This window comes from Mustela lutreola, chromosome X (assembly GCF_030435805.1).
Source record: "Mustela lutreola isolate mMusLut2 chromosome X, mMusLut2.pri, whole genome shotgun sequence".
Classification (NCBI taxonomy): domain Eukaryota; kingdom Metazoa; phylum Chordata; class Mammalia; order Carnivora; family Mustelidae; genus Mustela; species Mustela lutreola.
The window spans coordinates 15,367,760-15,381,267 of record NC_081308.1 but is presented as its reverse complement, the minus strand read 5'-3'; the positions used below and the strand labels follow the sequence as shown (position 1 = coordinate 15,381,267).

Genomic DNA, 13,508 nt, shown 5'->3' with positions numbered 1-13,508 from the left:
GTGGTGCTTTTTGGGGCCAGAATTCCTCACCGAATGAAAAACAACCAGACCAGTCACTTAACACATCAGGGTTCTTCATCCCGGTCTTCCTGCCATTGCTACCCTCCCTACACCAGCAGCATCGTGAAGCCAAGGTGCTGACGAGAAGTTTCCTGAGGCCCTGGATGTATCTACCAGAGTTTCCATCCTACCCTCTCCCGTGCCTCGTGCCCCAGGGCACTTATTCCCTGTTGCCGGGTGCCTGTAGACTGAGAGAAATTGCCATCAGGACAAATGAAAGCCATCATCCTTGGTTACTGCTGGACTTTTGACTCTGGCTACTATGTCACAGACACATGTCCTTGGTCAAGAATGCTAGGGGGGAGGGGCATGGCAAAACTGGGAGAAGCAGCTCAGGGCCCACAGTCCCCTGAAGGCGGTCAGGAAAGTCATCTGAAGGGGAGTAGCTTCCAACGACTCACAGAGTCAACTTTTACAAATGTGTTTGACTCCCTACTGTTCTGAGTACATCTCCCAGAGAAATCTGCATGCTGTGGAAGGACTCATTTTGTTAGGCGTCTAAGATTTGATTGATCACACATTTTATGGGGAAAGTGCTATGTTATTATTATGAACAGGAGGCAGAGCAAATTCCATTTTAAAAAGCAGTTATTTGGAAGTCACAAGAGAAATACTGAATTAATGAATGTAATTATTTGGAGATACTCCTGGGTGGCCTCATGAAATTTTATTGTGAAATTTCATATTTTTTTTATCCGCCTGCCAAAAGTTTTGCCAACATTGCCAGCTCTTAAGAAGTTACATCTCTTTTCCTTCACAGTGAACACTTAAAATCTAAGTTGTGGAACCTCATTGAAAGGTCTGTGTCCCAGAGCAGTGAAAAAACAGCCATGTGTATATCATGCAAACAGCCCTTTGAGGAGAGTGTGTGCTGTGACATAACCGAACACTGCCCCCTGTCCACACGGAGGACACATGACTAGTCTCTGGCTGACCACCAGACTCCAACACAGGAACTTCCTGCTCTGTTCCATGCTGACTGACATAAGGACTTGGCTTATGTGTGAACAACTGCCCCAGTTGGCTGGCCAAGTGACCACACACTTCTGATTCCTTCCACTCCTCTGATTCCTTGTTCAGTGCCACAGTGGGTCTGGAAGGCAGAAACCCTGGTCAGAACAACAGGGGAGCCAGAGAGCCAGCCCCACCCTGAGACTTGGCCTTCCCTGTGAGGTGGGCACAGCCCCCCATTTGCTCAGCACACGCCAGAGAGGCCGCCCCCCAGTACATTCCAGCAGGAGGAGTCTCCGCTCCTTTGCATCTGAGCCAAGCCCTTCCTCCTCTGGTCCGCGTGGACAGTGAGTGAGCTCCCAGCATTCCCAGATGGAGCGTATTCCCCTACTGAAGTGCGGGGGTGAGCACAGTGGTGTCTGTATAGTAACTGGTGGGCTTTTTAATGCTTTGCCAATCAGCCTGGGCACCTGAGCAATATGAGTGTGTTTGCAAGAGGAACTCTTCAGAGTTCCAGCTTACGAGTGAACATAGGGAACAGGCCTGTCCTCCAGTGGGCAGCTCTTTGGAGTTCCATCTTTATAAAGAAGAACATGCATGTGTGCTTTTTACGCCACACATGGGGCACGGCTAACTGGGGACAGAAAACACGAAGCTGTCAGTCACGCTCCTGCTTAGTTGGCTGCCAGATCTGACTTTAACTTCATTTTAATAGCGGACTTAAATCCTTGGAAACCAAATACCTGTGAAATCCCAGTTTACCTTCCAAGTTCAAACTGTACACAAAAAAGAATCCAGAATTAATTCTTTATTCCCAGAAATGCCCCTCCCCCCGCCACAACTTACTGGTTCATGGCCCCTTTACACAGGCTGACCTGAGAGGCATCAGGCCTCTTGCCTCCTCACACCCAGCAGGTCGTGTGGGTTCTTGACCAAACTCATCAACCGTTTGCTGAGCACCTGCTATGTGCCAGGCACTGGGTCGGCTTTAGAGGGACAACCAGACATGGGCCCCGCCCTGGGGGACTGACGGCCTACAGGCTCTGCCAGGCATATACACACCCGGAAAGTAGCCAAGTGGAACCCATTTATGAAGGGCTGCCTTTCTGGGCTCAGATGAGGGAGTAAGAAAGTCTGCCTCTGAGGGTAGGTTCGGCTGTTGAGAAGGGAGTGTGACAGTGTCCTGGTTCAGCCAGGCCAATGAGTAGGCCTGAGAAAGGATCTGTGGGAGCTCACCACGGGTGGGCAGTCGCCGGAAGGGCCCTCCAGGCCAGCACAGGCAAAGGCCAACAGTGGGCTGCAGCTGGAGAGGGGATTTTCCTAACTTGACCAAAAAAATAAAGAAGCCTCTAAAAATACATGAATAAATAGAAATTTTAAAAAAATAATGCTCTTCACCCTCCAACTTCACCTTTGCAAGTAGCCTCAGTGATTTTTTTTTTTAAAATACAGGAAACGAGTAGTCTGCCCCTAAGTACTGTCACTTACGCTAGATCTCCCTGTCTTCTTTATGCTTTTTAAACAATGACTTAAAGAAAGACCAGAGAGAGAGCCAAAACTGGATTTACAGAAGCCCTCTGTTCCTGCCATACCGCCCAAAAAGCCGCGGCCACCCAAGACCAATTCTCTCAGCAGACCCGGTGCGCTGCCCCCCAGGAGGCCTGAACGACCAGTGGGTCCCCTGACCCACACCAGGTACTGCTCTGCTCTTGCCACGGGGGGTGGGTGAGGGTTGGCCGTGGGCCACAGGAGAGGGACCTCGAGTGCGAGTGCGGCCAGCAGAGGGAGAGGGGACAGAGCTGCCCTTCCACCTTCTAGCAAAGCTGTCTGAAGACTCCAGCTACTTCTGTTCTTGCTTCTTCTGTGCTTGGGCAGAAGTGGGTTTGAGGCCGGGAGGCACAGTGTGGGTTTTAGGCTGAGCAGATGGGAATCAGGTATCTTGCATGTAGGCTCTGCTCACACGGAAGGGTTTTCCCTGAGCTTCTTGAGGGCATGCCAGCCGCCCTTCAGACTGGACATGTGGGTATCACGACCCCCGTCATCCCTGGAGGTCCCCCTGGCCTCAGGTGCGCACCACTCCCTGGGAGCTCCATGCCCTGACCCTCTCCCTGCTCTGCGGTGCCTCTTGCCCCAGCCCCAGGCTCCCTAGGCCCTGGACTGCGCAGCCCTATTGTGGCACCGAGGACCCGTCATTGGCGAATATTGTCTTAGTGTACGTGTCTCCAAACTGTGAGACACCCTCAAAGGCAAGGGACATGCTTTGCTCAGGCAGAGGTTCTGAGCTGTGCCTGGCACAACTCACATTTGTTCGATGGCTGGGCACACAGGTCGGAAGTGGGGAGTCAGAGTTGGATATTGTGCTCCAGGGCCCGAGCTGCCCACCACGGAGCAAAGAAGGGTTGTATTCGTTCCCCGAGTTAGCTGCCAGAACTTTCTCCTAGTATGTGTGTATTATGTGTGTTGGTGTCATACAGCAGAGCAAGCTGTTGGCTTGGAGGTCTTGCCATGTACCTGTCAGCACACAGTCACTCACCAGATTTTTGTTCTTTTGAGCCAAGTTTGCCTGGTGAGTCACATGGGGCTTCAGTGCCCTCAGGCTGGGGTCAGCAGGCTTCCTGGTTTGCATCTCATCTTGCTCATAGGTGGGCGGGCCTTGGCATGTCACTGCCCCTCTCCGAGACCTTACTTTTTCTGCCTATAAATTGGGGATGATAATGGAATACAGACAAAAGGATGGAACACGACAATCCCCAGTAACCTCATGCTTGTAAATCAACGTTAGTTCCATTGTCATTCTTTCTTTTTTTAAGATTTAATTTTTAAGTAATCTCTACACCCAGTGTGGGGCTCATTTACTTCTTAGGAAAGAAGGTTTAAATCGTGACACAAAATTGACCTCCATAGCCATTAGTCAGTGTGCAGTTCAGTGACATCAGGGACATCTGCACTGTGGGGCAAACACCCGCATGCGGCCACATCTTGCAGAACTGAAACTCTGTACCCATTAAGCACCAACTCCCCTTCCCACTTGCCTAGCCCCTGCCAACGACCAGTGTACAGTTGACCTTCGAATACGCAGGGTAAGGGGTACTGACCCCCATGCAGTTGAAAATCTGTGTACAACTGTGCCCCCCTCCCCGAAGCTTCACTGCTGATAGCTTACTGTTGACCAGAAGCTTTACCAATGTAAAGAGTCGACTAACGGGGCGCCTGGGTGGCTCAGTGGGTTGGGCCGTTGCCTTTGGCTCAGGTCATGGTCTCAGGGTCCTGGGATCGAGTCCCGCATTGGGCTCTCTGCTCAGCGGGGAGCCTGCTTCCCTCTATCTCTCTCTTTGCCTGCATCTCCATCTGCTTGTGATCTCTCTGTGTCAGATAAATAAATCTTAAAAAAAAAGAGTCGACTAACATATAGTTTATAGTTCTATGTATTATAGACTGTATTCTTACAATAAAGTCGGCTAGAGAAAAGAAAACATTATTAAGACAATCATAAGGAAGAGAAATTAGATTTTGCAGTACTGGGCTGTATTCATTGAAGAAAATCCACATATAAGTGGACCCACACAGTTGAAACCTGTGTTGTTCAAGGACCAACTGTGCTTTCTACCTCTGTGAATTTGATTCTTCTAGATGCCTCATGTAAGTGGAACCACATAGCATCCGTCTGTTTAACTGGCTGATTTCACTTACCCTGATAGCCCCAAGGTTCATCCATGTGGTAGCAGGACCCGTTCACTCTTAATACAAACCCCACCACCGCCCTTGCCCAGATGTAGGAGGGGGTAGCTCTGTGAGTGGCTGAGCCACGTCAGAAGCTCCGCCGGCTGTGGTAGACGCACAATGGCCCAAGTACAGGAGACCAGCTCCCCAGCTGAACATGCAGCCAGTGACCTCAGTGCGGGCGGGCCCATCAGAGTGGCAGCTGGCTCGCCCGCGTCGTTCTGTGAACAGCTCCCAAGGCCCAAACAACTGCCCCCATGTGATGGCCCATGGGGAGACTCATGGGACCAGGGCCACTGTTGAGCAGGTCAGGCCCTACATGTCATGCCCTCTTCTGCCGACAGATAGAAGCCTGTGTGCATATGCGTGAGACAGGGCCATGTGACCGCCCCGGTGACCTCAGCCCAGGGCTCAGTAGCATGGCTGGCCCAGCAGCTAGCACTCCAGAAGAAAACAGTTATGTAAACCAAAGTGCTTCTGAAGAAAGTATGAGCTACACAGAGAGACTGGAGAGCAAAGGTTGTGCATCTCTTTCTGGTGGGTGAAAGGGGAAGGGAAGGCACGCTCTGCCAAATTCTGTTAGTCTTCCAGGGGCTACAGTCATTTCCCTGAAGTCAGTAACAATTTCCAGAATATTCCTGTTCTAATCTGATCTGAAGAGAAGTGCAATTCCAATGACTTCTTTGCCTTCAAAGGTTGTTCTCAACCGTCTCATTGTGGGATAGGTACAGGCTTTGTGACGCCCCAGTTGGACCTGAATGCAAGGGGAAAGTGAATTGTAACTGGGACCTTCTGGACTCCCAGAAGCCCCCTCCGCATCTGTCCTCTGTCTAGCTGTTCTTCACCTCCAACTCTCTCATCATCCACTTGTCCGTTAGAGGTATGGCTCGCTGGGGAAGACGCATGAGGAGGGCTGTGTATATAAGCCAGTGGGAAATGTAACTGTTCGTCACCTGGGTGGTCTCCCACTTAGCCCATGGTGGCCCAGCCCTCAGAACACAGGGTTTGCAGAAATGGGACAAGGGAGGAGAGGCCCTGGCTTCCTTCCCAACAATCCTAGGAAGTGGCAGACGCAGGCAAGGCTGGGAGCATCTGGGAAACCAATACCTCCTTTGGCTGCTTGCTCAGCCGCCGGAAGGGAGCCCAGTGCCTACTCTAACATGGTGGTTAGAGCAGGCTCTCAATTTCGAGTGTGGGTCAGAATCACCTGGAGACCATGTTCAAACAGATCGCTGGGCCCCGCCCACACTGTTGCTGACTTGGTAGTTCTCAGGTTGGGCCTGGGAACTTACATTTCCATTAAGCTCCGGGTTGCCATCTCCAAGCTGCTGGCCTATGTCCACACTTCGAGAACCCCTGGTCTCGATTATCCCAAGTTTTTGACAGTGCCCTCCCCTTCCCTGGCTGCCTCTCATGCACCTATTAATGCTCCCCGATTTCAGAGCCCACTTAGCACACACAGCTTCTGGAAGCCGTCCCTTATGCCTCAGGATTGCTCTCTCTTCCAAAAGCCTGGCACCCCGTGTTTAGCCTAGTGTGGGGCCCCATGCTGTGCCACTTGGGATGCTCACACCCCCGGACTCCTTTACCAGATTTAAAGCAGATCAGGAGTGTGTTTTGTCATCTCCACATGCTCTACAGGGTTGAGCATATGGTAGTGGCTCATATAACACACTTGTTGAATGCCATGGTTCCTACAAAGGCAGGGAGGTGCTAGTGCTGACATTTTGTTCACTTTTGCCTCTCCCATCATCCTTCCCAGGCCCTGTACAAGCTCTGCACCATGTGGGTCCCATGTTCTGTACCTAGTGTGCCATGGATTCCAACGTTACAAAATTGAAGAAGATCACAGAAAGTCTTACTATTTCTCAGTGCCTCGCGCGTTTCATATTTTTTGCTAAGCAGTTACATTGGACAACCAGCCCTTATATCGGTTTATGAACTTGGTTTTGTTCCACCCAATTGGTTGAGGTAGGAATGTTAGCAGCACTCAGACAGTTTTGCGTCATGGGTCCTCCAAAGAGAAAGTATCATCTACTGTAGGAAGCCAAATCCTCTCTAGGATTTGCCTGACTGGATGGTGGACAGAGAATTGAACACATGGACACACGGTCATTATTTGTTCTCACCAGCCAGAAACCTCCTACCAAATGTGGCTTCCAGGAGAGGTTGGTTTCTTTCCATTTAAATAGGAAGTCGTATCTTTTAGAATGAAGAAATGCACAAGTTTAAGAAGAGGGGAGTCATTTTTGGATACATTTGCTTAACAGAAATGTATTGAGGGGCCACTGTGTGCAAGGCACTGTTCTGGATCTCTAATCCTGGGGCTCAGCCGCAGGTCGGTTTCCAGGAACCACATCTGGGAGAAGTAGAATGACGCCCTTGCATAGTTTTGTGTCCAGCCAGAGCAAGTGGAAGCATGCCATTAACATACTTACCCATTGGTAAGAATATTCTTCCAATTTCCAGAAAGTAAGTTAAGATGGAATTATAACAGGAAAAAAAAAAAAGACTGTTAAAAAAAAATTAGTACCAGAGTTGATTTTAAAATTGAATGATTGGAGTGCCTGGATGGTTCAGTCATTTAAGTGTCTGACTCTTGATTTTGACTCAGATCACAACCTTAGGCTCATGGGATTGAGCCCCACTTCAAGCTCTGCCCTGGGCATGGAGCCTGCTTAAGATACTCTCTGTCCCTCTGTTCCTTCCCCTGCCTCCCTAGCTCTTAAAAAAACAAACAAACAAACAAACAAAAAACAAAACAACTGAATGATGAGAGGAGATTCTACTAGGCCCTAAGTGCCCCCTTCATCTGCAGGCCTGCACCTTGGCAATGCATTCGTTATTACTTCCCAGTGTGCGAAGCCAGAGTGCTCATCTTGTCCAGCCCGGTCTGGGGCGGGGGGGCAAGCATTCTGTCCACCCATATTTTCACACTTGAGAAAATGGAGGCTCGAAAGTATAGAGCCTTCTCACTTGTTTTGATATTTGATCATAAAAATGTTTCAATTGACAGAACGTACCTAAACCTTTTTGTATGTGTGTATACACACATGAACATGTGATATTATATGTCCAATAATCTGTATTATTGGTGTAATAAACATGAGCCCTATAAAAGGAGGTCCTGGAACTTGGGAGATGGTCCAAAAGAAAAAAAAAAGAAAAAGAAAAATCCAAGGAAATGCTGGAGGGTAGCAGGTTTCTCTGAGCTCTAGTAATTCTATGCAGTGGGAGGCAGCGAGCCAGAAACCTGAGGGGCAAGACAGGTGTGGGACTTCAAAAGAATAAATCCAATAGGGAAAGAGGTAGAAGCAGGCTAGAACAGGTCTGTCAATCCTCCCAAACATAAGTACCCCAATTTGTAATATTTTTTTCATTTTCTTCCAAATAGCAGGGAAGCTGGAGCAGAACCTTTGTTCCGAGCTGCAGGGGAGTTTTGGCCGGTGCCTGCCCTCCCATGGACAGCAGGGAGCAGCGTGTGCTCTCCAAGTAGAGGGGGCAGGGGACTGGCAGGGTCGGGGCTGGCAGGGCCGGTGCTCCAGAGGCCCTGAGTGGTAGACAGGAGGTCTGGGCTGGAGGGGCAGGAAGTGAAGCCGAAAGGCATCAGGAGGAGGAGAGGTGAGCGAGCATGGAGTGGGAAAAGCTGATAGCCGGAAGAACAGGAGATGTTGGTCAGAAAGGGGAGGTGTGTGCTCACAGCTTCAGAGGCGCAGTAGGTCTGAAGATGAACTTAACCACGGAGAGAGGGGCCACGAATCTGGGTGACTGAATGTGAATGAAGGTTATAAGTGAAGGGACCAGGGGAAGGCGGGGCTGGCATTGGTGGCCGTCATAGGCTCCGGAAGATGGCAAGAGCCAACGTGAGGTGAGGCTGACGTTCTAGAAAGTGATGCCCTCCCAGATAAACATCGGTGTATTCTGGGAGTTGAAGACGGCCAGTGATTAGAAAGATTTCATGATCAGGGTGGTAGTTGGCCGTTCAGAGAGGAGGTGCTAGATGTGGGGGCATTGGTACCGTGGCTCAAGCATCCCGGAGGGCACCATGCGTTGACTTCAGATGTGGAAGCATGTGTTGGAGGAGGGACCTCAGTGAGAAGGTGGGCATTTGGGTCTCGGACACCAGGCTGCATGCAGGAGACCTGGTGACTTCCCAGACTCATGCTACTCAGAGACGGCTATCGCTTTAAATGTCTACCCATGAGGTACTTTTCCTGGGAAGGGCTGAAGGCTCCACCACAGAAACTGAAACGCCATATCCAGTGGGAAGGACAGTGGAACTGCAAGGCTTTTACTTGTAATGAAGATGGAAGCTGGATTTCAGAGACACACCGGGAGATAAGAGGCTGCAGAGCTCTGAGACAGTTGAGCTGGAGGCAAAGATTAAGTAAACATTTATATGCCAAACATCAACTCAGTGCTTAGGGAAGGGCAGATGTCTCTCTTGAGACCAATTTACCCACACGGAAGTTCATTTTTCTTTAGATTTACACAGGCAGCCTGGCTGCTCCAGCCCCTGGGGTTACAACTGAACAGGAAATAAGCTTCCGGGTCTCAATGGCTCTGTGAGGGGTGTGCCCCGCCTCCGCTTCCCCACCTCTTCTCTCTTACTAGGTATAAACTAATCCATCAATCGATCAAAAAGGAGGAAGAGAAAGGTAGCTAGTGCAAGCGTTTGGGGTGCTTAAGCATTTGGCTGCTTTGGTCATCATTTTGAGTTTGGACTACTCAAGTATTCAAAATGCCTTTCAAACAGTCTTAGTGGTGCATCACATGGTGTTTGAGTGTTTCCCTTCTTTTCCCCAAATCAACACCCAGCCATGTCTTTGGAGAATTTAAGAGAGAGATCTTGGCTGGTAGTTACAGAGGTGCGTGCCATTGGCTCATGGCTGGTAACTCCAAGTGCGGAATGGTCCCTCCAGGAGATTACAGGGGGAGAAGAGGAGAGAGTGGAGCCAGTATTATTTATAGGGTGGAGGAAGAATGAGGAACCTTCAAAAAGGGTAGATGGTGTTGTCATGGAATCCAGAAGAAAGGAATATGGAGCAAATGGAGCTGGGTGGATGTCACACCTGAATGTGTACTAGAATCACCTGGAAGCTGGTTAAAACATAGTTCTCTATTCCCCAAAGTGTCCAGTTCACTAGATCTGGGTGAAGGCCTGAAAACCTGCATTTCTAGCAAGCTCCCAGTGCTGCTGCTGCTGCTGGAGGTTAGCTGACCACGCTGTGAGAACCCCACCATAGGTACACCCGGGAGACTGAAGGGCATCCACAAGCTTTGGTCACTAGTGTTGGCCCTGGCACTCCCAGTCCAGGAATTTCTATACAGTGGTTGGTAGCCAGAGACAGAGCTGGCGCGAACTGAAGAGAGAATGGGCAGGTGGCCAAGCTTATGTAGACTTGGCTTGTGAGAAACTTGGCTACGGAAAAAAGATGAAAAGTGGGGGCTTGTAGATGGATGCAGTGATGAGAGGGGTGTGTGTGTGTGTGTGTGTGTGTGTGGCCATCCATTACAGATATTCATCAAGTACCTGTATTTCTGGCCGGGCCTTCTTCTAGGGGTTAGTTAACTGTGGTAACCAGGCTAGGCATGGCTCCTGCCCACCCATTGCTTTGGAGCTGGCACAGCAGGGCGGACAGCCCACTCCTCTACCTCCCTACTTGGTGACTTCGAACAAGGTGCGCACTTCTCCGCATCTCAGTTTCTGAGTGGTCGAGTGAGGCCCGCCTTGCCCAAGTGTGCAAATTTAAACAAGCTGCCACACTTCAGGCCCCTGACTCTGCCTGGCGTTTGAGAGGCAAATCCGTGTGTGCTTCTCCTCCTCCCTTGAGATGCTCCCTGGGTGACCTCGGTGGGAGAGGGCCTTCCACGTGGTGGCAGGCAGGTCCTGTGCTGTAGCCCTGAGGGAGGGAGGAAACATGGACACTCTCGGACAGCACCTCAAGAAGTCTCTAGGGTGCGGAAGCATGAGCAACCTCCCCACGAAGCAGCTAGAGATTCAGGGAAGGCCATGACTGAGGGAGGGGAAGATAATTTATGGACCAGAGGACTCCCATACGGCACAGGGGATCAGACCTTTCACCCTGTAGGGATGTCTGCAGTCTTCGCTGGCCTCATTTCGCGTGTATGTCTACCCTTCTCTCTTCCTTCCACCCACCCCTAAAATGACTTTTCTTTCTTGCTGTGAGAACCAGCAGTAACGATGGGGTTTTAGCCCCAGCCCAGAGGCCTTGGGCCTTGACGCACACTGATGGTTCTGCCAGTGGTGGTCCAGATCAGGCAAGGGACCAGTGGGAGACCAAATGCCTCACACGGGCCCAGTACTGGTTGGGTCAGACAATGCTTTCTTCATGGGCTCACTCTTTGAACACATTCCCTCAAGCGGCACCTCACAAACTTTTCTGAGTTGGGTGAAGATGAGTTCCCCCTCTTCCTGGCATCTTTAAAGCCCCTTGCCCCTCTGAGATGCCCAGCTGTGGGTTTGCAGATGAGGTCTGCTAGGTGCTCCTCCTTTTGCTTTTCGGGGGTTGTGGGTTTGTGCTTTGGATGGGCTCAGGAGAGAGGCCTGTTCCCACACACGCTTGCAGAGTCTGCACAGAGCACAGAAATTTGGAGGCGAGTTAAGTGGGCAATGTCCCATCACCTTCCACTGCGTCTTTACCACCTATAAATAGCCAAGCTTGTTTGTACGCATCCAAACAAGGACGCAGTGCAAGGGGAGAGCTGCCGGCAAAGCCGCTCTGGTTCCAGTCAAAGTGCTGGTGATTCCTGGGATGTCTTCGGCCGCCGGGTGGGTATGTAGGGACCCGCATATATCAGCAGCACCTTTGGACCCTTATTTCTCAGAAAGTGGAGGGCGCCTCCCCCTGCCCTCCCTCTGATGATTGAAGGAAACTGGGCTTACCGCTGTTACAGTTTTGTCCTTTCCCAACAGAAGGACTCTACCTCCCCAGGACAGTGACATCCCAGGGTGGAACTCTCTTAAAGGACTGGCTTCACATCTGCTACCTTTACAGATGGGTAGAGTCCTCGTAGAGTTGCTTATTGGAAACAGGAGACAATCTCCTGTATGCGTATGCAGATACGCATTTGTTTATTGCCATCCCAATTGTGGTGGGCAGAGACCGGACCGGATGTCAAGAAGCATCCATCTGGTTTCAGCTCTGCCACTAATTAGCTGTGTGGCCTCGGGCACCTAACTGCTGTCCTTGGAGCAAAGACCCTTGTCTGTAGTAAAATAGGGGCTTGAGCTGGGCAACACATACCCAGTTTTAGCGGTCAGAGCCTAAGTGTGCAATGTCACAAGCAGGTGGGCAGGAAGCGATCACTTCCTTTGGCCTCACTTCCTTGGTGCACATTTGGACCAGGACGAGGCAGGTACACAGTCAGGTGGGGTAGTTTCACATTAGAAGGTGGAAAAAAACAAGGAACAAGAAAGAGGACAGGGTAACTCACGTCATTTCTCTATGAGCTTTACATTGACATCTGCCACCATCCAAATGTGTTGACACCTCCCGAGTGGGATGAAAGCTGGAAACAAAGCAGGACTTACAGGACGCGCCTCGGTTTCCTGAGCATGAGGACAGGCCAGTTCTGTTTCCTCTCCTTTCCTTTCCTTCTCAGCTTTTTTCTTTGCCCTGTAACAATTTTTAGGCAGTTAGAGCCCAAACATTTACATCAAGGTAATAGATCCTTCCGAGAGTGGGCAGGAGGTCTGCCAGAAAGAGTCCTCACCTGGACTTGAGATTCTCCTTCAGTGGGGGTCTGTGGATTCCCTCTTTTCCCCTTCAGCCCCACTCACCTCCAAAAGGGTCATGGGTCTCTCGGGTGTGGTATTTGATGCTTGCTGTTAGTCCTGCCGTCCGTTTATTTATTTGCTGATTTGCTTGCCTCGGCTTCCTGCGTGCTTCAACACCTTTTCCAGACCACATGTCTTGGCTTAACTGTCCCAACTTGGGCTAAATTGGGCCATGCCACTGGCCGAGCTCATGTTCTCCAAGGATGCCCATGGCGTGTCTTCTGCATTTCCAACTGTACACGCCCTGTCTCCTGTCTTGGGTCTGAGCAGCCGGAGTGGGCACCTCTGGTCTGGTTGAGTGTGTGATTCTTGTTTATTAGGAATCCTTTTTAACTTGGGGACAAAGGCGATTTACCCAGCTGACAGTGAGCTGCATTGGCACAGGCTGCCCAGCCTTCTCGATGACTCATCATCCCCCTGACCAGAGACTGAGGGAAGCAGCTTTGAAGAGTGGTCAAGAGCATGGGCTCTGGAGTCAAAGTTACAAGGTTCAAATCTAGACCCTACTTTAGTGACCTTTTGTTAGCTAGTGACTTCATGTCACTGAGCCTTCGTTTCCTGATCTGTGTAATGAAAGTAAAGGGCATCACAGGTGGGGATCGTCAGGAAGCAGGCCCCGAGGCAGCATTTAGTGGGCTGCCTCTGTTTAGGGTGTAGTGCCCATGGAAGGGAGCAGGGAGCAGCGCTGGGCTGAGGGAGAAGTCGAGTTGTGATAACGGCTCACTGAGGCCCTGGCCGACTCCACAGGGAGGGGCTGACATGGCCTGTCTGAGTTGTCCTGTGTTGGGCTGATCTGGCCAAGATTTTTTGATACTGTGGAGTGTGGGCTGCCCTAGAAAGGACATGCCTTGGCTGAGGAGGTTCTCTGTAACTGAAGTGGTCCCTGGAGAGGACAGCAGCACCCCCAGTGGCAGGGGCAACCAGCCCTTTACCAAAGGGGGCTCTGGGCAATGTGGCTCCATGTCCTCCATGCAGA

At 50.7% G+C, this 13,508-nt stretch overlaps 1 protein-coding gene across 7 annotated transcripts in view; it reads left to right on the top strand.

Annotated features, from left to right (window-relative positions):
* The window catches only part of SH3KBP1 (SH3 domain containing kinase binding protein 1), a 339,463-nt gene that overhangs the window by 290,666 nt on the left and 35,289 nt on the right, over positions 1-13,508 (top strand). For all 7 annotated transcript variants that reach the window (XM_059158548.1, XM_059158547.1, XM_059158544.1 and 4 more), the window contains one exon: positions 2,547-2,706. In XM_059158548.1, the coding sequence (XP_059014531.1) occupies positions 2,547-2,706 (160 nt within the window). The remainder of the gene's footprint in view (positions 1-2,546; positions 2,707-13,508) is intronic.